The sequence below is a fragment of the Staurois parvus genome, unplaced genomic scaffold, assembly GCF_062004578.1.
Source record: "Staurois parvus isolate SC_StPar_1 unplaced genomic scaffold, SC_StPar_1.0 ptg000058l, whole genome shotgun sequence".
NCBI lineage: Eukaryota > Metazoa > Chordata > Amphibia > Anura > Ranidae > Staurois > Staurois parvus.
In genome coordinates, this window is record NW_028317854.1 from 5,482,413 (window position 1) to 5,508,246 (window position 25,834).

At 40.7% G+C, this 25,834-nt stretch overlaps 1 protein-coding gene across 3 annotated transcripts in view; it reads right to left on the reverse strand.

The window, feature by feature from the left end:
* Nucleotides 1-956: 956 nt before the first annotated feature.
* Nucleotides 957-25,834, reverse strand: part of TPST1 (tyrosylprotein sulfotransferase 1) — a 170,190-nt gene continuing 145,312 nt past the window's right edge. Inside the window, exons 4-7 of one of the 3 annotated variants that reach the window (XM_089668455.1) lie at nt 23,379-23,429; nt 7,749-7,779; nt 3,041-3,080; nt 957-2,096 (exon numbers count right to left, since the gene is read on the reverse strand). In XM_089668455.1, the coding sequence (XP_089524581.1) occupies nt 7,750-7,779; nt 23,379-23,429 (81 nt within the window). In that variant the 3' untranslated portion in view covers nt 957-2,096; nt 3,041-3,080; nt 7,749. The remainder of the gene's footprint in view (nt 2,097-3,040; nt 3,081-7,748; nt 7,780-23,378; nt 23,430-25,834) is intronic. The other 2 variants (XM_089668456.1, XM_089668457.1) reach the window with 2 other exon arrangements.

Here is a 25,834-nt window from a genome sequence, read left to right on the forward strand (position 1 = left end):
CTGCATGCTGCCATTCTGCTGAAGCACAGAGCCCGAGAAGCAGTAAATCTTTAGGCTGTCAGCACATTGGCCTCTAGTGGCTCTGATTTTCAGCACCGTGATTAAAAAGAGACAGCAACTGAACATGTGCAGAGCAGGGTGTGACAATGTATTACTGGATTTTAAACAGTATAGGCACTTATTTTAAATGTTTTTCATGGCTATACCTGCAAAAGGGGCCAGCCTGAAGTGATCTAGCAGGGCTTAATTTCTGACTAAAGTGCCACTTGAACAAAAAACCCTGATTGCGGCATTTAATGTAGTTTCCAGCAAATGCATTTTAGGTGGGAAGGAATAGTACCACATGTAAATACATACAAGAATCCACCACAATCAGAAATGCACAGGTATGGATGAGTTCTTATTGCATTTTGTGTAACAAACAGATCCAACATGGTCATTATATAATGCAACACAGGATGGCACTTATGGCATCAACATATTAGGACAAGCTTCAGATGGTCACATATTTATAAGTTTGTTTCATGTCCTTTTTAAAATTGTCTGTGGTCATGAGGGAGCCTGGAAGGCATATAACTCAGATCAGGTCACTGAAGATAATCATTACAAGCAAATCACCAGAACAGGCTGGTTTTATAATCAGGACATAAATAAAATACAATCAACTTGTAGAAGGTCAACTGCTCCTTGGGTGTATATCATTTATTGCAAAATTCATAAAATTTTGTCTTGAATTTGTACATGGTTCTCATTTAGTCAGAGCCCTTGTAATTTATGCCAGAGTTCATATTCATAAGCCCAAACTATACCAATAAACATTATTCAGGGGGACAAATAAATTTCAGTAAATATTGTCATAAATGTTATGTCTCAAAGAAAAAAAAAGTGTGACTTTGTAAAGAACACTTGTACTGTTAAATTAGACAAATTGAAAAACATATATAAAGCTGAGACAGTTTCATGTTTAGAGCTTTTTATTTTGAAAAATAAAATACAAAAAAATCAATAAAATTGTAAATGTACATGTTTCTCAATTCCCAAACCCAACCCAACTTCTTTGGAAGTTTTCTTTAAATAATTAAACAGAAATAAGTTTTATGTATTTCTACACATGGGCTCTAGTGTAGCTTGCCAATATTGTGGGGCAGAAAACCACTCTAGACATTCTTTCTTAGCACGCCTTCCTGACTTTGGAGAAAATTAATTAGGTGACAGAAAATAAAGGGGAGCTCACTGCACAGCAGTGTCAGAAATTTTTAGAGTCCTTTCTCCTTTCTGAATACTAACTGGGAAAGTATACCTATCCCCCCAATGAAGAACCACAGTGTTTTTTTTTTTAAACAGTGTAATGTAAATTATCAGCCAAGGACATGTACAGAATGGCACATGCCACCTACACTGCAGAATACATTGCAGGCTTCCTAATGTCACGTTGCTCCTTAATGTATTCAGCTCAGACCTGAACAAGGGTACCACTGCATTAAAAAGTATTTCAAAAATATGTATTTTTTATCAATTCAGTACTGACACTACTATATACTGCAAGTATACATTATATTTCAAGGTTTCCAAAACCCATACCCACGTTTTAAACTCCAATGAGTGCATGAACATATATCAAATATGTTTAGCGTGAGCATTCAAGACTGGCTTAAAGTAAATTTACCAATAGATCATTAATACAATGCTGGTGAAACACAACTGCATGTGTCTAAACATGAAGGTACATATATTCAATACATACTTTGTGGAATGTAATGTAACCTATTTTCCTAAAAGGAAATAACTGACGTCACAGCATTGAAATGTTCAGAGGCCACATAGTGAGAAAAAAAACCAGGATGTTAAGTATTTTTTACAGACATGGTGTTCTCTTGATACTTAAAAACAGATACAGCTGGTAAATATACAGTATTACACCACTGCTAGATGGTGGGAGCCTCCTGCCATTAAAGTGCTTTTATGCCGACTGGTGGATTCATGCCCATGTGAAAAAAGATGCCAAGCAGCACAGACAGCCAACAGATGCACATCATAGTCTGCTCATAGCATGAAAAGAATCATCATGGATCCACTCCACAGACAAAGCACAACACCTAAAGAATAAAATGGCATGTTAGTAAAACAACTGTGTTAGAGTGGACGTTGAAATAAACATGTTAAAAGCAATCAATATGCAGTATTTAGCAATGGATTTAGAAATCTTTCTACATTCAGGTTAACTTCTAAATAGACCATGCTGGACAGAAGTGTAGTTCAGTATGATTTTGAATAAAAATAGATTTTAGGAAAACAAAACCTAGAAAACTTTTCATTGTGTGTGTTCCTAGTTTTCAGACCCCCACAGTCAAATGAAAGCTGCAAGTCTCCCCCCTAGGGATTGATCTCCTCTACAGATTGGGAAACAATCAGCATGGTCCCCTATCATGTGATCACCTTAACATCTTTGACAAGGTGATCACATAGTTTTGTTTACAAACAGACCTGCATACTCATGCCATAACAATGCCTAACATAGATAGGTAAATATAGTGTTAAAAAGAATATCTGTCAGCTTACAATAAAAACCTGATCAGGGTAGTTATTAAAACAGGTACCAAATAAAAGCCTTCAATGTAAAAAATATTTTAGGTAGGTAAATTAGTCATTGGGTCTCTTTATAAAAAAAAAAAAGAAAATCTGCTGTGTAATGACAATACAGAATTGTATCATAGAAAGCCCATGCCCCAGGGAGAAGGACATCATTCAATTTTGAAATATCAATGTCCTATTCCTATATATAGGAAGAACTCTGATCACTTGCCCACACAACTGCATCCTATAAAAGCCTCCTCATGCACAGGAATAGTGCACAGAGGTACCACAGTTACTACTGTTGGTAGGGCCATTGTGGATGTAAAAATATTCAAAATAGCTGCACCCGTTGCAACTGGTGTAAATTTGCCACTGATTGTCGGCAAATGTCAGGTTTACAGTAAGGAGACTGAGGTGTAGAATTAATTTCATTCAAGGTAGAGTTCAACTTAACAGAGATTCTTACCTCTATAGAAAACATGGATTTGCTATTCAACAGCTTCAGTCTGTAGAAACAAATAATACTGTAAGTCTACACTGATTAGAATAGAATGCAGATATTAAGAAGACCTGAGAGTATAATAGAAACAATGAAGCAAAACTGGCCCACACAGATGAGTAGCTGTAAGCACATAGTAAATACAGCAACGTTTCCAAAAGCAGAAAATAGATTCATTAACTAGAAATAATGAAAAAACTATTGATGATTTCCTCCTGTTTTTGATGTCACACCCACATCTGTATGCATAGATATCCATCAAATATATATATATATATATATATATATATATATATATTTCTAATCCTGGTCATATTTTGAAGGCTGGTAGTAAATCTGTTTTCAACATGCAGATATATGTAGAGTTGTCAGATTAAGTAATCTTACAACAGGGCTGCACATCTGTATTAAATAAAAAATACACAACAGGGTTTCATGTGTAAGGGACATTATATCATTTACATTTCCCTTTTTTCAAGGCCCTTGCATTAATATATTGTTCCCAACTTCCTGAGCAGTACTTCCTATTGCCTAGCTTACTTCTATTGGTTGTATATGTAGCCAACCTGTTTTAATGCAGCAGTAATAATCTAAATGTAGTTTTCTGAGTGGTAGTGAACCCAAGCTAATTTATAGTCTATTTGTTTTTTCCCTTAACTCTGTATAGCTGTGGCTTCTCTCTGCTGCCAGTAGGTGCCATTGGTACCTCTGGCAACAGTGTGAGATGATACAGTATTACTGACATTTAATATTTATGCCCCCCCCCTCCCCCAGCCAACCAGTAGGAGGTTTATTGTCACAGGTGCATGCTGGGGGAGAATATAAATATTTGGAGTGGACCTTGTAAACTCTCTCCTTCTCCTGGACCGATGCCTGGGAAAGGTGCATTTTGAGCAACTGAGGAGCCATTTGCATGTGCTTGGTGCAAAAGTCTCAAGGCAGAAGATGCCTGCCTGTCGAATATAGTATTGCCACTTGGGACCCTGGGCTCAGGTAGCCTCGCAGAGAAAAGGGATCTAAAAAGAGAAGTGATGCCCAGGGATGAAGTATCAGAGGTGACTCTGTTGCTGGAGACCTTATGGAGGGGAAACTCGCAGAGAGCCTCGGAAAGCATCTCTGTGGATGCTGTTGCTACTGGAGATACCGCTGCTTCTTCTGAAAAAGGTGCAGGTTGCTGGTTTCAGGCCTTTTTTCCATCTATGGTTGGAGTCTAAGTCTGCAAGTCAGTAAGGGTGTTCTGAGTTTCCTACCCTTCTCTCCCATGTGTTGTTGTGAAGAATAAAAATCCTTTAAGTAGATCTTTACTCACCTTAACTCCAGCGATGCAAAGTGTGGCTAATTTCATAGGCTGGGTAGAGATGATGTCACTCCCAGTTCTGTTGGCTTCGGCATTGCGGAATTTCTACAGTGAGCTGCATGTATATGTATATAATGTAACAAGATGTCTGACCTTGACAATTGCAATATTATATTGGTTTAGCATAACAAGTGCTTGACTTTCTACCTACTGCTGTAAACAGAATTTTAGGGTCTCTTTAAAGTGCACTTTTATTTCCAAGGGAGTTTGCTCCCTTTCAACCAGGTTTGTTTACTTTTTTCTTCAACACCACTGCAATTCTCGCCTGGGCAAGAATGACGTGTCCCTGGTCCTGCAGGCTCCTGGGATACCCATGTCACATCTCCTGGAGGTTGTAGGACCAGGGACACAGAGCAGCTGGAGGGCACACCCAGCACCCATCACTAGCGACTGGCTGCCTATTCCCAGAAAAGTCAGCCAGCTGCCATCAGAGTGGAGTACTAAGATCTCCTGGGCTATGTCTCCTAAACAGTGCATCTCAGCAGGACCATGCTGGATTTGCTGGGCAGTTGAGTGAATGTTTTGAAGAGAACCCAACAATACAGATAAACATAGGAGGAGTAAAGTTCCTCTTAAAGATATATATTCATACTTGGATTGCTGCCACTGGCTTAGTGCTAAAGTTAGGTCAAAAGATTCCTGTGATATTGCTACATCCTTGGGGAAAACTAAGTGTGTACATAGCACTAGAGGACCCGATAAATATACAGCATTTGCTTTTACCACTATGACAACTCCTATTCAATGGAAAATCAGGGAATTATTTTAAAATGAGGGTTTGTTGAAACCACTAAATACAGTAAACATTTATGATTTCAACAAGAAACCAACTAATCTGCAGTCCAACGTCTGAAAAAACGGTGTCTTTCCTTACACCTTCCACAATACCATGACAACTAACACAGCTTAAAAATAAGGTCTTACATTGTAGGACCAGAACTTATTTTTCCTGAATAAGTCCTGCTTAGCTTTTACAAAGAACCACACACAAATCTTTTTTCTTTAAATGTGTGCCTGCTAGTAGCACAGAAACCCAAAAACACTTAAGGTAGTAGTTCTTTTGGTTCAGTTACATCAGTTCTTTTTCCTGGTCAGCCTTATAGTTGGACGTCTATCACCTGGTATGTGACATAGAAACAAATCTTACCCAAGCTCAACTGCTCTAATCACATGTAGACTGGAGACTGGTGCACTGGCTGGGCCAGTCACTCCTCACAGTATATATCCACAATACAGGTAGCTGGCAACTTGGAAGGATTCTTAATGTAAATCTTTAATGGTTATATGGATACATGATACACAAAGCTGATGCATTTCGGCTTCACAAAGCCTTCCTCATAGCCAGGCTTTGCGAACCTGAAACGCGTTAGTTTTGTGTATCCTGTATCCATGTAACCAATAAAGATTTACATTAACCCTCCCTGGCGGTATTCCCGAGTGTAGCTTGGGGTTAATTATCAGTGCCAAAAGCGGTAACCCCTAGCTACACTCGGGATTACCCTGCAGCGTTGCTCTGTGATCCCTGTTTCACTTACCTTGTCCTTTGCTCCCGCGATGTCCCGCCTGCAGCGTCCCCGGCCATCTCCTCTGGCCTATGCCGGCATCCGTCTTCCGGTCCCTGCGAGCGTCGGGACGCACAGGACATACAGGGGCCAGAACCAGTGAGAAATTTAAAAATTTTAAAAAGTGACATTCACGAAATACACTAAAATCACATAGTAAAACATTACTGTATCAAACCATTTCACATACATTTTGTCCCGAGTGCTTTGTCCTGTGCCCTGCCTGCATTTTTACTGTTCTTTCTGCCTTGAAACTGAGAAATGTCCATGGCCTCCAAAAAGCGTCCCTTTATGCCAAAAGCTGTTTCAGACCAGCTAGAGAACAACGATAGTAAATTAGAACCACTTGCAGAATTGAGTGATAATGATTCGTGGGGAAATTCATCATCAGACACTGAAAACGGTTTTGCGACTTTGCTCAGTGATATGCGAACTTGGTGCTATATTTCAAATTTCAGTGTTTTTGGTTTGATAACATTGAATTAAATTTATTTTATTAATATTTTTTATGATTATTTATTATATTATAATTTATGATTTCGGGTTTCAAAATTTTATCATACCCAGGATGTTTACTAGACTCTTGTTTGGACAGATTTCAGAAAGTTATTCCTAAAAATTACAGGCCTACAATAAAAAAACAACATATTTCCATGCAAAAAAATTTACCGCTTTGAGCACAGAAATATTGACAATCATACCACTAGGGAGATTAAGAATCCTTCCAAGTTGCCGGCTACCTGTATTGTGTTATGTGACAGTCTTCGATTGACATATTTTCCTCAGTATTATATGAAGACATCACAGTCAATGTCTGTATTCCACATACTACAGCCTCACACGTTACTGCCATTCAGCTGTGCAAAATATACAGAAGCTTCACCAAAGAACCAATGTAAAAACAACATGCAGCTTTGTAACAGTGAAGGAAGCAAACAGTTGTTAGTCCAAAGCTAAGCACTGTACACATCTACAAGTAGAACTCCAGCCGCATTTGGATATAGTGGATAAGTGTTAGAGCTTTGGACAGGTTTGTATGTCCCCACTGGGGAGGTTTCTCCTCACTTCTTTTGTCTTACCATAGGAAATACTAAAATTTGGAGCACAGATAGAAAAAAAAACCTTTATTGCTAGAGAGGAGAATGGTAACAACCCCTGTCAATGTTTTTGCTGTCTGTAGCCCCCATTCCTTTACTTCCTGTTCTGTGACAGGATCAGAATGCAGTGAAAAAGGTTTCCAGTAGGGGCACAGACCAAAATAAAATCACAGAGGTTCAAATCCTCCCCCTTTATCCAAAACAAAACCAAACAAAACACATTGACTGGAGTCCTCCTTTAATGAAGGAATAGAGAAGTAATTTTCTTCTAGTAATGAGCGAATCAGCTATAAACCAGGTAAATCTTCAAATGTTTGGATTCTTTAATGTTCTTCCAAATGTTTGATTCTCCAAATGTTTTTCCATTCAGCATAGAAATATACAATTCACAGCTCAGGGATTGCCTATTGTCTGATACTCTGCAGATCAGACAAATCTCAAATCAAATATTTTGGGCAATCAAAGAAAATGACAAATTACCAACTCTGCTGATTCGATCATCCCTAGTTGTGTTCCTCATTAGACCACATTTTCCAGAAGGCATGCATACCCAAAAGACAAGTTTTTAGGTTACCCTACTACCACACACTTTCACTTAACATTAACATTTATTGCAGCTTGAAAATCAACTGCAACAACCAATGCAGATATATCCTTGCCTCAGGAATTTTCTACCCGTTTCTTCTTTGGCTAGAATACAAAAAGCCACACCAGTTCTTAATGTAATTTCTATAGATTTTGACAGTACAACATAAAACAAATAGTTTTACAGAGACTGCTAGAGTGGTTAACAGCAAAATGCAGCTGACATTACAGTTATTGGGAGTAAGATTCTGTTCACACCATGCAGGTGTGACCAAGCATGTGCGTTTTTGCATGTATCATTTTAGGGCAGCCCTAAGAGAAAAAAATATATAAAATGTGCCTGCACCATTTTAAAAATCAAGCCACGCCAAGCGCATGGTACTGTGGTTCCATGTTTTTGGTGTGTGCAAGTCAGCAAGATGCATGGGGGTGCCATTAGGAATTATTGGCATCTCCATGAGTCTGTAAAAAAAAAAAAAAAAAATAGCATGTTTTTGTGCATTGCAAGAAAGCACAGAATTTTGTATGCATTCTCGCAAGTGTGAACGAAGCATAACGCACCCCAGAGTTTTCTCTCTCTATTTAAAACAAAACATATCTAAAAGATATAATCAATACACATGATCAATTCAGATAAACCATAAAACAGTGCCAAGTGCACACAACAAATTAATAATAGCACCATGACAAATGTACAAATGATACCACAGTAACAAATAACATTGAATGTATCCTCTATCTACATATTCTGTGCAATGCTGGAAATAGGATCCTTCTACTGCATGACACTCCCTGTGCTTGCTTTCCCACAAGACAGGAAGGGAAAGAGTTTTGTAAATGTAAAAATATATGTAAATATAAAATATTAAAAAAATTCAAGTAACCATGCAAACTTATATATTCAGCCCCCTCCCTTCATGTGATTGGAACTTCTAACAAAAATTGGGAGCAATTAGCTCAGAGTACATTTTTGGCACTTCTCAGTGCCAGAATGGACTCTGGTGCGCATGCACAGGAGATATGCAAGTCCCCACTGGCCAATTAAGATGGCCAAATACCCAGCAGAAACTGATGTGAAGATATTGGTGGTGAGGGAAAGGTGAGTATTTACAGACTTTATTTCTGCTTAAATTACATGCTTGCATATACTGTGTGTATATATATATATATATATACACACATACATATATATGCGCGGGTTTCCTCCGGGTACTCCGGTTTCCTCCCACACTCCAAAGACATGCTGCCAGGTTAATTGGCTCCTGACTAAATTGTCCCTAGAATGTATATGTATGCATATGAGTTAGGGACCTTGGATTGTACACCCCTTGAGGGTTAGGGACTGATGTGAATGTACAATATATATGTAAAGCACTGCATAAATTGACGGCACTATATAAGTACCTGAATTAAATTTTATATATATATATATATATATATATATATACAGTTGCAAGAAAAAGTATGTGAACCCCTTGGGATTACATGGAGTTTTGCATGAATTGGGCATAAAATGTGCTCTGAACGTCATCCAAGTCACAACAATAGAAGAACACAGTCTGCTGAACATAATACTACACAAACATTAGATGTTGCCATGGTTTAATTGCACATAACATGTAAACATTCACAGTGCAGGGAGGAAAAAGTATGTGAACCTTTGGACTTAATAACTGGTTGACCCTCCTTTGGCAGCAATAACCTCAACCAAACGTTTCCTGTAGTTGCAGATCAGACCTGCACAACGATCTGGAGTCATTTTGGACCACTCCTCTTCACAAAACTGTTTCAGTGTAGCAATATTCTTGGGATGTCTGGTGTGAATCGCTCTCTTAAGGTCATGCCACAGCATTTCAATCGGGTTGAGGTCAGGACTCTGACTGGGCCACTCCAGAAGGCGTATTCTGTGCTGTTGCAGCCATTGTTTTGTTGAATTACTTGTATGCTTTGGGTCATTGTCCTGTTGCCTCACCCATCCTCTGCGGAGCTTCAGTTGGTGGACAGATGGTCGTACGTTTTCCTGCAAAATGTCTTGATAAACTCTGGAATTCATTTTCCCATCAATGACAACAATCCGTCCAGGCCCTGAGGCAGCCCCAAACCATGATGCTCCCTCCGCCATGTTTCACAGTGGGGATGAGGTTTTGATGTTGGTGTGCTGTGCCTTTTTTTCTCCACACATAGTGTTGTGTGTTCTTCCCAAACAACTCAATCTTGGTTTCATCTGTCCACAGTATATTTTGCCAGTAGTGCTGTGGAACACCCAGGTGCTCTTTTGCAAACTTCAAACGTGCTGCAATATTCTTTTTGGACAGCAATGGCTTCCTCCGTGGTGTCCTCCCATGTACTCCATTCTTGTTTAATGTTTTCCTTATTGTAGATGTGTCCACAAAAATGTTAGCATGTGCCAGAGATTTCTGTAGGTCTTTAGCTGACACTCTGGGATTCTTCTTTACCTCATGCAGCATTCTGCGCTGTGCTCTTGCAGTCATTTGTACAGGACGAACGCGCCTAGGGAGAGTAGCAACAGTGCTAAACTCTCTCCATTTGTAGACAGTCTGTCTTACCGTGGACACATGAACATCAAGGCTTTTGGAGATACTTTTGTAACCCTTTCCAGCTTCATGCAAGTCAACAATTCTTGATCGTAGGTCTTCTGAGAGCTCTTTTCTGCGAGGCATGGTTCACATCAGACAGTGCTTCTTGAAACCAGTAAACCCAAAACATGTGTGTGTTTTTTAAGGGCAGGACAGCTGTCAGCAACACATCCAATATCATCACACTGATTGGAGTCAAGGTTGGCTCACTCCTGGCTCCAATTAGCTCTGGGAGAAGTCATTAAGCTAGGGCCTCACATACTTTTTCCTCCCTGCACTGTGAATGTTTACATGTTATGTGCAATTAAACCATGGCAACATCTAATGTTTGTGTAGTATTATGTTCAGCAGACTGTGTTCTTCTATTGTTGTGACTTAGATGACGTTCAGAGCACATTTTATGCCCAATTCATGCAAAACGCCACGTAATCCCAAGGGGTTCACATACTTTTTCTTGCAACTGTATATATATATATATATATATATATATATACACACACATACACACACACACTACACATATATATATACACATACACACAGTTCTGCTCAAAAGTTTACATACCCTGGCAGAAATTGTGAAATTTTGGCATTGATATTGAAAATATGACTGATCATGCCATAAAATGCTCTTTTATTGAAGGATGATGGTCATATGAAGCCATTTATTATCAAATAGTTGTTTGGCTCCTTTTTAAATCATAATGATAACAGAAATCACCCAAATGGCCATGATCAAAAGTTTACATACCCTGGAATGTTTGGCCTTGGTACAGACACACAAGGTGACACGCACAGGTTAAAATGCCAATTAGAGGTTAATGTCCCAGATCTGTGGCTTTTTAAATTGTAATTAGTGTCAGTGTATAAATAGTCAATGAGTTTGTTAGCTCATACGTGGAAGAACTGACTAGGCTAGATACTGAGCCATGGGGATCAGAAAAGAACTGTCAAAAGTCATGCATAACAAGGTAATGGAACTGTATAAAGATGGAAAAGGACATAAAAAGATGTCCAAAGCCTTGAAAATACATATATATATATATATATATATATATATATATTTTTTTTTTTTTATTATTATTATTGTTAAGTCACAGATTGAGACTTTCTTCAAAACCTGTACCAAGTATTGTTAGGTGTCAAATGAGTGTAGCAGTCTTGTTATTGCACATGCACCCCTGAATTTGACATTCTCCTATCGCTCCATTAGCATTAGTGGACGGTCCCACTACAACCCTGCTCCTGGGTTTCTAGTTATGCTACAGGTTTAGTTACAAGGGACAGCACAATCATTCATAGAGAAGGAATCTGTGGATGGGCACAGATTCCTGAAATAGGACAGCAGAACACAAATATATAGTACCAGCTTTTCACAGGAGGGCACATAAGCATCACTTATTCCCAGCTTAGGTCAATAATAGATGGCCTTGGCATTTCAAACAAAGAGAGAATTGGGATAATTGTATAAAAAAAAAAGTAACATGAGTCAGATGTGGCCACTTATTAGCAAATCCCCCCTGCTAAGACAAAGAACATTTTAGGTTTAGTGAACTCCTCCAAATGCATAAGAGCTCATCTAAACCAAAAGTGTATCACATAAATTCTTACATATTTCTGTTAACACAGCTGTATATCCATTAATGCTGATCAAACTGAATTTATACTACACAAATGCAAGCATAACATCTAAAGGGTTTACATGAACTTAGAGCACAAGTTACTGACAGACGAGCTTCCCACTGAAGTGAATGAACGCTGCAGAGCACATGTGCCAAATTAGATCAGAGGATTTTTGAAGATTTTAGCCAGAGGCTGTGCAGTACTGGCAAGCCGCATAGTAAAGGTATTGGGACAGTGATGTTGTATAGAAGTATATCCTTTGGTCAAAATGTTGCGGCCATTAAAGTGCTTTAGTAAACTTATTCTTCAAAGTGACACTGGGTGAAAAAAAAATTATATATATATCAAATGTGTGTTCGCTCCACGGCAGGCAAGGCTGGAGTGGTGAGAGCAAGGTGAGGGCGTGAAGTTTTGGCACAGTGGTAAAATTCAAATATGCAGGCGCATTGGTTAAGGTGGTTACAGAGACAGAAAGCTGTTATGTATGGAGTGTGAAGGTGCTATGGCGGAAGTGGGGGAGTGGAGGAGTGGATTTCAGCATACAGGTGTGCTGGCGAGAACAGGGGAGAGGGGAATTCATAATGCAGTCTGTGGTGGTGGGAGCAGTGGTGGAGTGGGCTTTATGGTGCAGGCTTGGTGGTTAAATCAATGGAGGAATGGGGTTCAGTATGTAGATGAGATGATGGGAACAGGGGAGAGTGGGGTTCAGTGTGCAGGTGTGGTGATGAAAGCAGGGGAGTGGTAAGATTCAAGGCGTAGGTGTGAAGTAGAGGGGTGGGGCTAGTCATGCAGATATGGGTATGAAAGCAGGGGGAACATTATTGTTTATTATTATACAGGATTTATATAGCGCCAACAGTTTGCAGCGCTTTACAAGGTAGACATTACAGTTACAATACAATTTAGTACAAGAGGAAACAGAGGACCCTGCTTGTTAGAGCTTACAATCTAGGAGGAAGGGCTGAGCGATACAAAAGGTAATAGCTGTGGGGGATGAGCTGATGGAGGAAATAAAAAGCAGTTTAAAGAAGCAGGATAGGCTTCTTTAAAGAGAAAGGGTTTCAGGGATCATCTAAAGGTGGATAGATTAGGAGATAGCCGGACAGATTGGGGTAGGGAGTTCCTCAGGATGGGAGAAGCTCGGGAGTAGTCCTGGAGGCAAGCATGGGAGGTGGTGGGAACTAGAGAGCAGAAGGTCTTGGGAGGATCGAAGAGAGAGCGGTTTGGTTGATATTTTGAGACCAGGTTGGTGATGTAGCTGAGGGCAGAGTTGTGGATGGCTTTGTAAGTTGTTGTTAGTATTTTGAATTTTATTCGTTGGGCAAGTGGAAGCCAGTGGAGGGATTGGCAGAGAGGGGTAGCAGATACTGAATGGTTGGTAAGGTGGATGAGTCTGGAAGCAGCATTCATGATGGACTGGAGGGTGGATAGCCTATGTAAAGGTAAACCAATGAGGAGGGAGTTGCAGTAGTCAAGATAACCAGGGAGTGAATTAGGAGCTTTGTGGTATCATTGGTTATGCAGATGGTACAGAAATAAAGGGGGAGTAGTGAATGGGGGACACAGTGTTGAGAGCTGGCTAGGCATGCTTACCTGTGATACCTTCCTAGACCCAGAGAGCTCCATATAGCTAGTGTACCTGATCTGTTTCTCTTTGCTGAGCCCTGTGGAGTACCTTTCCACCTGCTTCTGCAGCAGTCACCTCGGTGCAGGTGTGTGACAGATTGTTACAGGGACATCTTCCAGCTGCCTCTCCACCCTATGCCTGTGCTGTAGTGTTGGCAATCCCCACACAGCACCCTGTAGCCAACATGAAAAGCAATGGTCAACTGAAAGACTGAGGACTAATGCAGGCCATAGATGGGTCGAAAATCGGCTGATTTTTTTTCGGCCGCAAATAAAATCGGCCGATTTTCGGATCGTTAGTGGGATATTTGGTCGGCCGTTTTTCGGTATTTTGGCCGGTTTTTTTTTCTGTAAAGTTGGAAAAAAAATCGGCCGATTTTCGCGACAATTAGTGGGCAAATCGGCCGATTTTTTGCCGATAAAAAATCTGCGCATGAGCAGTGACCTGCAAGAGGAAGACAAAAAGAAGAAAAAGAAGAAGAGGATGAAGAAGAGGATGAAGAAGAAGAAGAAGAAGAGGATGAGGAAGAGGATGAGGATGAAGAAGAAGAAGAGGATGAGGATGAAGAAGAAGAGGATGAGGATGAAGAAAAAGAAGAAGAAGAGGATGAGGATGAAGAAGAAGAAGAAGAAGAAGAGGATGAAGAAGAAGAAGAAGAAGAAGAGCATGAGGATGAAGAAGAAGAAGAGGATGAGGATGAAGGAGAAGAAGAGGATGATGAAGAAGAAGAAGAAGAAGAAGAGGATGAGGATGAAGAAGAAGAAGTAGAAGAAGAAGAGGATGAAGAAGAAGAAGAGGATGAGGATGAAGAAGAAGAGGATGAGGATGAAGAAGAAGAGGAAGAAGAGGATGAGGATGAGGAAGAAGAAGAAGAGGATGTAGAAGAAGAAGAGGATGAGGAAGAAAAAGAAGAGGACGAAGAAGAAGAGGATGAGGATGAGGAAGAAGAAGAAGAGGAGGAGGATGAAGAAGAAGAAGTGGATGAGGATGAGGAAGAAGAAGAGGAGGATAAGGATGAAGAAGAAGAAGCAGAGGATGAGGATGAAGAAGAGGATGATGATGAAGAAGAAGAGGACGAGGATGAGGAAGAAGAAGAAGAAGAGGATGAGGATGTAGAAGAAGAAGAGGATGAGGATGAAGAAGAAGAGGATGAGGATGAAGAAGAAGAAGAAGAAGAGGATGAGGAAGAAGAAGAAGAAGAAGAAGAGGATGAAGAAGAAGAAGAGGATGAGGATGAAGAAGAAGAGGATGAGGATGAAGAAGAGGATGAGGATGAAGATGAAGAAGAAGAGGATGATGATGATGAAGAAGAAGAGGATGAAGAAGAAGAAGAAGAGGATGAGGATGAAGAAGAAGAAGAAGAAGAAGAAGGAGAAGAAGTAGGATGAAAATAAGAAGAATTCCAGTCCAGCAAAAAGTGTCTCTGCAGAGAGCTCCGCTATTTCTGACAGTTCTCTGACAGTTCTTTGACATTTACAGCGGTTGAAACATTGTATCTATTTGTTTCCGAATAAAAACATCTGTATCCTAAATGGAAACAAATAGATACAATGTTTCAACCGCTGTAAATGTGAAGGAACTGTCAGAGAACTGTCAGAATAGCTCTCTGCAGGGACACTTTTTGCCGGCTGTAGAAGGGATGAAAATCGGCCGATTTTTTTTACCATTGATGGTAACGTCGGCCGCTTGAACGACCGAATTTTCGTTTTTTAAAAGAAAAATCTGCCGTTTTTCTCCCCATCTATGGCCTGCATAACTGAGCCATCCTTCATTAGCATACAATGCAGGAGGCCAGCTTCTACACTTTTAACCCTTTGTTAGGTGTTCAAATCTAGTATGCAACTGACAATGTAGCACTGCCAGCACAGTATAGACAGGTTTAATTACTCCACAGCCCCTCCTAAACATTACAAAGCAGGAGGAGCCTGATAGAATTTGTAAGCAAGAAGAAAGCACTTAAAAAAGGCAACCTGCAATTTTTAAAATTTTTTTTTACATTATGCCATGTTAATGGGAACATGCAACAAGCATAACGTAGCGGTTATACCAATTTGTCTGCAAAAGTAGAATACCACGCTACAAATCTTTACTAACAAACTTTCCTATCTGAGTATTTCTAGTGATAACCACCAATAGCCACATGCAACTTGGTATTCTTGACAGTTTTAATGTATTCATCTGCCTCTCATATATTTACAGTAGGAGAGAATTCTGTACTCAACAGAAAAGAGGAGACTGGACTTTGCAGGATCACAAGACAAGTATGTTCATGAACCATGACTGGGTTTTAGGTGTGCTAAAGAGGAGGCCTCCACAACGGAAGCACTAGTTAAACATGATATATAACTAAAACATTCATGTTTGTGCGTGATAGAAGCCCGCTATATTGAAAATTTGGGTCACTGGCACCATTGCACACAAGAAGGGTCCAATCTAGAAGTGAAACAATAACTAACAGGTGCTTATTTCTAATGTCATTGTCACGGAGATTTTCAAGAATGTTTGATTTTTTAATACGATCAGTTCAGCCCCTAGAGATTATAAGCAGACATAAGTTATTTTATTGCTGGAAAATTGAATAGTGTGAGACTGTCCTAAAAATAGTTACAGGAAAAGAATAAGCACGCCATATACAGTTGGATGCATTTTAAAATTCATCTCCACTGCATAGACAGTTAATGTTAGCCAACGGGCAGTTGCAGTGCAGTGAAGAAAACTGAAGAACAAACTGCAAATTAGGGTTGCAACTAATGATTATTTTCAAAATCAATTAGTTGGCTGATTATTTTTTCGCTTAACCGCTTCCCAGCCGCCCTATAGCAGATATACTGCTACAGGGAGGCACGGGTGTGCAAAATCACGTATACAGTCAGGTCCATAAATATTGGGACATCGACTCAATTCTAACATTTTTGGTTCTATACACCACCACAATGGATTTGAAGGGTGGAGGGGGGATATAAATCTTGACAATGGTTTTACACAGAGAAGCACGGAATCTCTTCTGGGTTTCCCCTGCCGTTGCTTCTGTCTCTTCCTACCTTCAGAGTGCACCTACAATGCATCCAGAAAGTATTCACAGCGCTTAACTATTGCCACGTTTTGGTATGTTACAGCCTTATTCCAAAATGGATTAAATTTTTTTCCCTCAACATTCTACAAACAATACCCCATAATGACAAAGTAAAAGAAGTTCGTTTTGAAATCTTTGCAATTTATTAAAAAAAAAAATGGGAAAAACCCCACATGTACATAAGTATTCCCAGCCTTTGCTCAATACTTTGTTGAAGCACCTTTAGAACCAATTACAGCCTCAAGTTGTTTTCAGTATGATGCTACAAGCTTGGCACACCTATTTTTGGGCAATTTCTCCCATTCTTCTTTGCAGTACCTCTCAAGTTCCATCAGGTTGGATGGGGAGCATCGATGCACAGCCATTTTCAGATCTCTCCAGAGATGTTCAATCGGGTTCAAGTCTGGACTCTGGCTGAGCCACTCCAAGACATTCACAGAGTTGGCCTGTAGCCACTCCTTTGTTATGTGGGCTGTGTGCTTAGGGTCTTTGTCCTGTTGAAATATAAACAGTCACCTCAGTCTAAGGTCCAGAGCGCTCTGGAACAGGTTTTCAACAAGGATGTCTCTGTACATTGCTGCATTCATCTTTCCTTCAATCCTGACTAGTCTCTCAGTTCCTGCCGCTAAAAAACATCCCCACAGCATGATGCTCCCACCACCATGCTTCACTGTAGGGATTGTATTGGCCAGGTGGTGAGTGGTGCCTGGTTTCCTCCAGACATGATGCTTGGCATTCAGGCCAAAGAGTTCAATCTTTGTTTCATCAGACCAGAGAGTTTTGTTTCTCATAGTCTGAGAGTCCCTCAGGTGCCTTTTGGCAAACCACCATACCATACAGGCCTGATTGGTGGAGTGCTGCAGAAATGGTTGTTCTTCTGGAAGGTTCTCCTCTCTCCACAGAGAAACGCTGGAGCTCTTTCAAAGTGACCATCGGGTGCTTGGTTACCTCCATGGCTAAGGCCCTTCTCCCTCGATCACTTATTTTGGCCAGGCAGCCCACTCTAGGAAGATTCCTGGTGTTTCCAAACTTCTTCCATTTGCGGATGATGGAGGCCACTGTACTCATTGGGACCTTCAATGCTACCGAAATTTTTCTGTACCCTTCCCCAGATCTGTGCCTTGATACAAACCTGTCTCGGAGGTCTACAGACAATTCCTTGGCTTGGTTTGTGCTCTGACATGCACTGTTAAGTGTGGGACCTTATATAGACAGGTTTATGCCTTTCATAATTATGTCCAATCAACTGAATTTCCCACAGGTGGACTCCAATCAAGTTGTGGAAACATCTCAAGGATGATCAGTGGGAACAGGATACAGCAGAACTCAATTTTGAGTGTCATAGCAAAGGCTGTGAATACTTATGTACATGTGTTTTTTTCATTTTTTATTTTTAATAAATTGCAAAAATCTCAAAACGAACTTCTTTCGGGTTGTTATTATGGAGTATTGTTTGTAGAATGTTGAGGAAAAAAATTAATGTAATACACTTTGGAATACGGCTGTAACATAACAAACTGTGGCAAAAGTTAAGAGCTGAGAATACTTTCTGGATGCACTGTATAGCAAACCACAAAGTATAGTATAGAGTATCCCTATAGCAAGGTAAAAAGACTTCTGCCTTTAGAATCACTTTAACCCTTTCATTATCAGAGCCATTTTTTGCATTTATTTGCACACGTTTTAAAAAATAATTTTAGGTCTGAAGATTACACACAAACCCCCAAACAGTTTATCTTTTCTGAAAGAAAAGTTCTAAGAAACGCAAAATTTCAGTAAAAAACACACTAAAGTAAATTTTGGGGGGAAACAAATGCAATAAATTACATAAATTTGTTGTAAAATAATAAAGACGAGATTGCACTGAGTAAATAGATATCCAGCATGTCAGACCTTAAAGTGATTCTAAAGGTGTAAAAAAAACAAACAAAAAAAACAAAAAAAAAAACAACAAACATGTCATATTTACCTGCCGTGCAGTGGTTTTGCACAGAGCAGCCCAGATTCTCCTCTTCTCGGGTCGCTACCGGCGCTCCTGGCCTCTCCCTTCTGTCGGGTGCCCCTACAGCAAGCAGCTTGCAATAAGGGCACCTGAGCATGCGCACTCCCCGCCGCTGCTCTGTGTGCCCATTCACACACAGAGCCATGGCTCAGCCCTGCCCCCTCTCTCTTCTCATTGGCTGTGATTGACATTCTCAGCCAATGAGGAGAGGGATTCCCGGGATAGCTAAGACTCCAGTGCACATCGCTGGATTGAGTTGTTATGGAGGAGGTCTTGAGCTAGAATTATTGCTCTCACTCCAATGTGCGTGACAATATGTAACATGTGTATCGCAATCGACACTTTCATGGGTAAGCGCCCCCAGCGCGTGTTTACGTTCGTATGTGCATATATTTGGGGTCCTCAGTTTTTTAGGGAGGATTTTTTTTCAGGGAGGGGGGGGATGGGTGTAACTTTATATCTCTTGCAAAAAAACATTTTGCTTAACTTTTTTTTATCTGATGAATTTTAGATGACAGATTCTGTTTAACCACTTGCCTACCGGGCATTTATACCCCCTTCCTGCCCAGGCCAATTTTCAGCTTTCAGCACTGTCGCACTTTGAATGACAATTGCACGGTCATGCAACACTGTACCCATATTAAATTTCTTATCACTTTTTTCACACAAATAGATCTTTCTTTTGGTGGTCTTTAATCACCGCTGGGTGTTTTATTTCTTGCGCTATAAACAAAAAAAAAGGAAAAAAAAAAAAAAAGTTTTTCTTTTATAAAAATTTGCAAACAGGTAATTTTTCTCCTTCACTGATGTGCGTTGATGAGGCGGCACTGATGAGGTGGCACTGACAGGCGGCACTGATGAGGTGGCACTGACTGGCGGCACTGCTGGGCACTGATTGGGGGCACTGCTGGGAACTGATAGGTGGTACTGATGGGCACTGACTGGCGACACTGCTGGGCAATGACTGGCGACACTGCTGGGCAATGAGTGGCACTTATGGATGGCACTGCTGGGCTGCATTGATGGGCACTGGTAGGTGGCACAAGTGGGCACAGGTGGGAGGCACTGGTGGGTGGCACTGCTGGGCACTGATGATCAGTGCCCTGATGATTGGTGCCGATCCCCCCTGTGACAGCGTGAGGAAAGTGCATCCGATAACCAGCAATTGCATTACCCGGTGATCAGTGTGTCATTGGACACGGCTGATCACGTAGTAAAAGGCCGGTGTGATTGGCCTTTTACCATACCACGTGATCAACTGTATCCGTAGGACACAACGATCACGGAGATCACCGGGGGTCATAATGACGCCCACCCAGAACTGGCCGGCCGCAGTGAAGCAATCATTCGGCTATCTGCGGTCGGCAAATGGTTAATGAGACATTCAGAGTCTAAAAGACACTGCGTGTCTCCTCTGGGCTCCACTGAATGTATTGCAATGTAGATCGCATTGCAATACATTCCTCCCTGGCTATTGTAGCCGTGAAAAGCTTCAGCCACTGGATTATGTGTAAACCCCCCCCCCCCCCGCTGTCAAGTCCGTAAGACATACGAACTGGCAGCGAAAGCATTAAATCACTCCCTTCTCATTCCAGAGACTATATGTCCCATGAGGCATTGCTTCTCACAATTTCTCAGGCACTTACTGACATGTATGGATGCTGTACTGAGCTGTATGTGTGCTGCACTGTATCTTCTGATATGTAAACAAATAATGCATTCTGTATGCAGGCCAACTAATCAGCTGACCAACTAACCAATAATGAAAATAGTTGACAACTATTTTCGTAATCAGTTATGTTGATTATTTGTTTCAGCCCTGTTGCTAATGCATATAAACCCATGCAAACACGATGTAATGCGTGTAAATGTGACGCTAAGAACAAAAATAAAGTTTGGTGCTTTTGAAAACTTGTCCTTCCCCATGTTAAAAACACACAGCAAATACATGTAAATGCATGTCAAAACACGTGTATGCACATGTGGAAATGCATGAAAATGCAGTTTCTGCTGAATGGGCCCTGAAATTTCAGTTATGGGAGAATACGAATGCCATAGTTTTGCCACAGAATCAAGCTGCTGCAAAACCTGGTAGGAACTAGTATGTGTTAATGTATTGGTCAAATAGAGGTTGTAACTCTTCCCCACACTATTACACAAGACATTTTGCTGTAGTACTCAAAGTTTAAATGCTTTCTGAATCAAATTCTGGGCCTAATTCTGGCAGAAGCTGCTACTAAATATTTCAGCAACATGAATGTAAGGTCTACTTATTTCCCTGTCCTTGTCTCAGAGGGGCACGTGGATTTAATTGGGCAGAGATCTGGTTCTAGGCTGATGTGTGCAGTTATGCTGAAAACCCTGGCAGCCATAGTTGTATGACAATTTTTAAATGCAATTCTAATAGGAGTAAGCCAATTCTATAACTAGTGAAATTTTTGAATGACAGAGAACTGAAATTTTCACATTGCTTGTCCCTTTTTTAACGCTTTGACTGCCAAGGATGTATATTTTATGACATATGGCAACCAAAGGGGCAAAATAAAAATTGTTTTGAAACCGCTCTCCTGGAAAGGATTCTGTTTTCTTCTGACTTTGCAGGGCCATATAATGGCTGTGCATCACTGCTCCTGCGACCAGTTAGTCTAGTTGACACGCTGCATATGTGTATGAGCATGGCTCCGTGACATTACTTGTGCCTGTGTTTGCACCGACACTGTATATGGATATGTCTGCACTGACTCTGTGTGTGCGCGCATGTCATGCCTGACATACTGCACATGTGTGTCTGCCCTGACACAATGCATATGCATGTGTCAGCCCTAAACCAGAAGATGACTGTACTTCTTTCTGTGTTCGACCATGATAATAGATAGGGGCTCATATTGACTGTAGCAGATGGCATTATACAAACCACAGTAAAGTAATGAGATATTACCAGCACATAGTGACCTATGTCACTTTGAGGAAAGGACCCTTTGTGGCCCTGAAACATTGGCTTACTTGACTGATGTGACATTGCACTAATAAAAAAGTGCATGTTTACAGTGGAGTGCTGATGACATCTTATTGCTTGACCGTGTGTCTACCCTGGCACTGTGTGTATGTGTGTCTGCCAGGTGACACCGTGTGTGTGTCTACCCTGACTGCATGTACGCGTGTGTGTGCGTCTACCCTGACAGCATGTGCACGTGTGTGTATGCCTTGACAGTGTGTGTGTCTGTCTTTCTCTGCCCTGATACTCTAGAGAAGCATTTCTCAACCGGGGTACAGCAGCACCCTGGGGTGCCGCAAAGACACCCCATGGATGTCGCAGCAAAAGGACAGAAAACTCACACTGTGCTAAACCCAGTATACAGAGAGGAGAGAGAGCACTGAACCGCCTCCTCCTGGGTCTCTCCTCCTCTATGCCACTACATTTCTGACTAAAATACAGAATGAAGTCTGGGTCACCCACCTGCATAGAGGAGAGAGCCAGGAGGAGGAGGAGGTGTGTACTGTGCTCTCTCTCCTCTCTGTATACTAAAGTGAGAAATGCTGCCAACTCCTGGGGCCATCTAAAATATGCTGCCTGATTCATAAATCCAAATGAGTGGAGGCATCTCAAAGTAGAGAAACTCATCCACTCCAGATCAGATTTGCAAAGCAGCTAAAAAAACAAACAAACTGGCAAATATACAGAGCCTCGACATATCAGACTGTATGGGTTTGGTTACCACTCCCATCTCCTTCCCATGCTGCTGGAGGTGTGTGTGTGGGGGAGGAGGAGGGGGTTGGAGGGAGAACACATCTCCCACCATCTCCCTGCTCTCTCTCCTTCTTTGCTACTGTCACTACTCCTTTAGTGATGAAAGGGATGTGGTGAGATAAGAGCTTTTGTATTAGGAGGGGGCATTTGGAGAGGGAAGGAAGAACAGATTTTGTGTTAAGATGGAGGATTTGTGCTAGGAGAGGGATGTTGGGGGGCAGGGATTTGTGCTGGGGGGGGGGGGTTGGGGGGGGTAAGAGAATTTACAGACACTGCCTCACAAACCACATTTTAAGGGCTTGTTCAAACCAAGCCTGTGAAATCACGTTTTCCCGCACTGCACAAAAATGTACTGCCTTTTGTGGTCTTAATGGCACCCTCATGCATCCAGCAAATGTGCATGTGTCCACGCCTGTTAAAACACATTGTACTGCAGTACCATGCAGTTTGGTGCAGCGTGATTTTAAAAATTCATGCTGGCACCTTTTTATTTGACTGATTCACGCAAATAGGGCAACCCATTAAAAAACACAATGCACGGGGGAACGTACAAAAAAGTTCATTCAGACACACCTCCTGGTGTGAACAAGTCCCCAGGTTTGTGTGCCCTGAAATTGTGAACAACTATAAAGTGTGCCCTGGCTGAAAAATGTTGAAAAACACCGTTCTAGAGTAAGTGCACTCCAGTGAGAGCCAAGGTTGCCAACAAAAGAGAAGCAGCCTCCAGGAAGATTAAAAAGGCATTGCAAAGGAGAGAGGTACTGTAGGTGGCGCAGCAGAAAGAGTCAGGGGTACTGAAAAGCTATGAGGATGTAAAACTGAATAGTACGCCTCTAGTACTAATGACTGGAGTGTACAATGGTACAGCCTAAAGAAGTCATCAATTGAATCACTCCCCTAATAAAGCATTAGGACTTTCTGTGACTTGTTGCTATAGGAACATGTCATACTGCCCTTTACCTTTCTAAATAAAATCCAAAATCTTTTAGTACATCAAAACAAATGTAACCAGTATCATTCTAGTTTTATTCTACCTGAGGCACATCTTTCAGGAAATCCGGAAGTTGAAATTCACCTTTAAATACCTAAAAGACAAAGTGAAACATAATAATGAGTACTCAACTAATGTACACAAAATACAAAAGTGGTTTCCTAATTACTTTAATTTCATTACCATGTGGAATGAAAAAGTGTACTGATTAATGCAAATGGTAAGCTACAGTAAATAATGGAATATCAAAAACAAACACTAATATGAATATTAGTCATTTCATAACAACAGATGATAAAAAAGCTCCTCTGAGGATTTATCCTACATTTGCTAATCAACAGAGAAAGCAGACACCATACTGGTAAAAAATACATTTTCAAGGGTTCTTCAAAAAGTTTCTGCACTTTTATACATACATACATATATATATATATATATATATATACAGTGGGGATCGAAAGTTTGGGCACCCCAGCTAAAAATTTGTATTAATGTGCATAAAGAAGCCAAGGAAAGATGGAAAAATCTCCAAAAGGCATCAAATTACAGATTAGACATTTAATATGTCAACAAAAGCTAGATTTTATTTCCATCATTTACACTTTCAAAATAACAGAAAACAAAAAAATGGCGTCTGCAAAAGTTTGGGCACCCTGCAGAATTTATAGCATACACTGCCCACTTTGCAAAGCTGAGACCTGCCAGTGTCATGGATTGTTCTTAATCATCGTCTGGGAAGACCAGGTTATGTCAATCTCAAAGGTTTTAAATGCCCAGACTCATCTGACCTTGCCCCAACAATCAGCACCATGGGTTCTTCTAAGCAGTTGTCTAGAAAACTGAAACTGAAAATAGTTGATGCTCACAAAGCTGGAGAAGGCTATAAGAAGATAACAAAGCGTTTTCAGATGTCAATATCCTCTGTTCGGAATGTAATTAAGAAATGGCAGTCAACAGGAACAGTGGAAGTTAAAGCAAGATCTGAAAGACCAAGAAAAATATCAGACAGAACAGCTCGCAGGATTGTGAGAAAAACAATTCAAAACCCACGTTTGACTGCACGATCCCTCCAGAAAGATCTGGCAGACACTGGATTTGTGGTACACTATTCCACTATAAAGAGATACTTGTACAAATATGGTCTTCATGGAAGAGTCATCAGAAGAAAACCTCTTCTACGTCCTCACCACAAAAATCATCGTTTGAACTTTGCAAATGAACATATAGACAAGCCTGATGCATTTTGGAAACAAGTTCTGTGGACCGATGAGGTTAAAATTGAACTTTTTGGCCGGAATGAGCAAAGGTACGTTTGGAGAAGAAGGGGCATAGAATTTAATGAAAAGAACCTCTGTCCAACTGTTAAGCATGGGGTTGGATTAATCATGCTTTGGGGTTGTGTTGCAGCAAGTGGCACAGGGAACATCTCACGAGTAGAAGGAAAAATGGATTCAATAAAATTTCAGCAAATTTTGGATGGTAACTTGAAGCCATCTGTGAAAAAGCTGAAGTTAAAGAGAGGATGGCTTCTACAAATGGATAATGATCCTAAACACACCTCGAAATCCACGGGGGATTACATCAAGAGGCGTAAACTGAAGGTTTTGCCATGGCCTTCACAATCTCCTGACCTCAACATTGAAAATCTACGGATAGACCTTAAAAGAGCAGTGCGTGACAGACAGCCCAGAAATCTCAAAGAACTGGAAGACTTTTGTAAGGAAGAATGGGCAAAGATACCTCAAACAAGAATTGAAAGACTCTTGGCTGGCTACAAAAAGCATTTACAAGCTGTGATACTTGCCAAAGGGGGCAGTACAGGATATTAACTCTGCAGGGTGCCCAAACTTTTGCAGACTCCATTTTTTTGTTTTCTGTTATTTTGAACGTGTAAATGATGGAAATAAAATCTAACTTTTGTTGACATATTATAAGAATGTCTAATCTGTAATTTAATGCCTTTTGGAGATTTTTCCATCTTTCCTTGGCTTCTTTATGCACATTAATACAAATTTTTAGCTGGGGTGCCCAAACTTTCGATCCCCACTGTATATATACAGTCAGGTCCATAAATATTGGGACATCGACACAATTCTAACAATTTTGGCTCTTTACACCACCACAATGGATTTGAAATGAAACGAACAAGATGTGCTTTAACTGCAGACTGTCAGCTTTAATTTGAGGGTATTTACATCCAAATCAGGTGAACGGTGTAGGAATTACAACAGTTTGCATATGTGCCTCCCACTTGTTAAGGGACCAAAAGTAATGGGACAATTGGCTTCTCAGCTGTTCCACGGCCAGGTGTGTGTTATTCCCTCATTATCCCAATTACAATGAGCAGATAAAAGGTCCAGAGTTCATTTCAAGTGTGCTATTTGCATTTGTGCCTCCCACTTATTAAGGGACCAAAAGTAATGGGACAGAATATTAATCATAAATCAAACTTTCACTTTTTAATACTTGGTTGCAAATCCTTTGCAGTCAATTACAGCC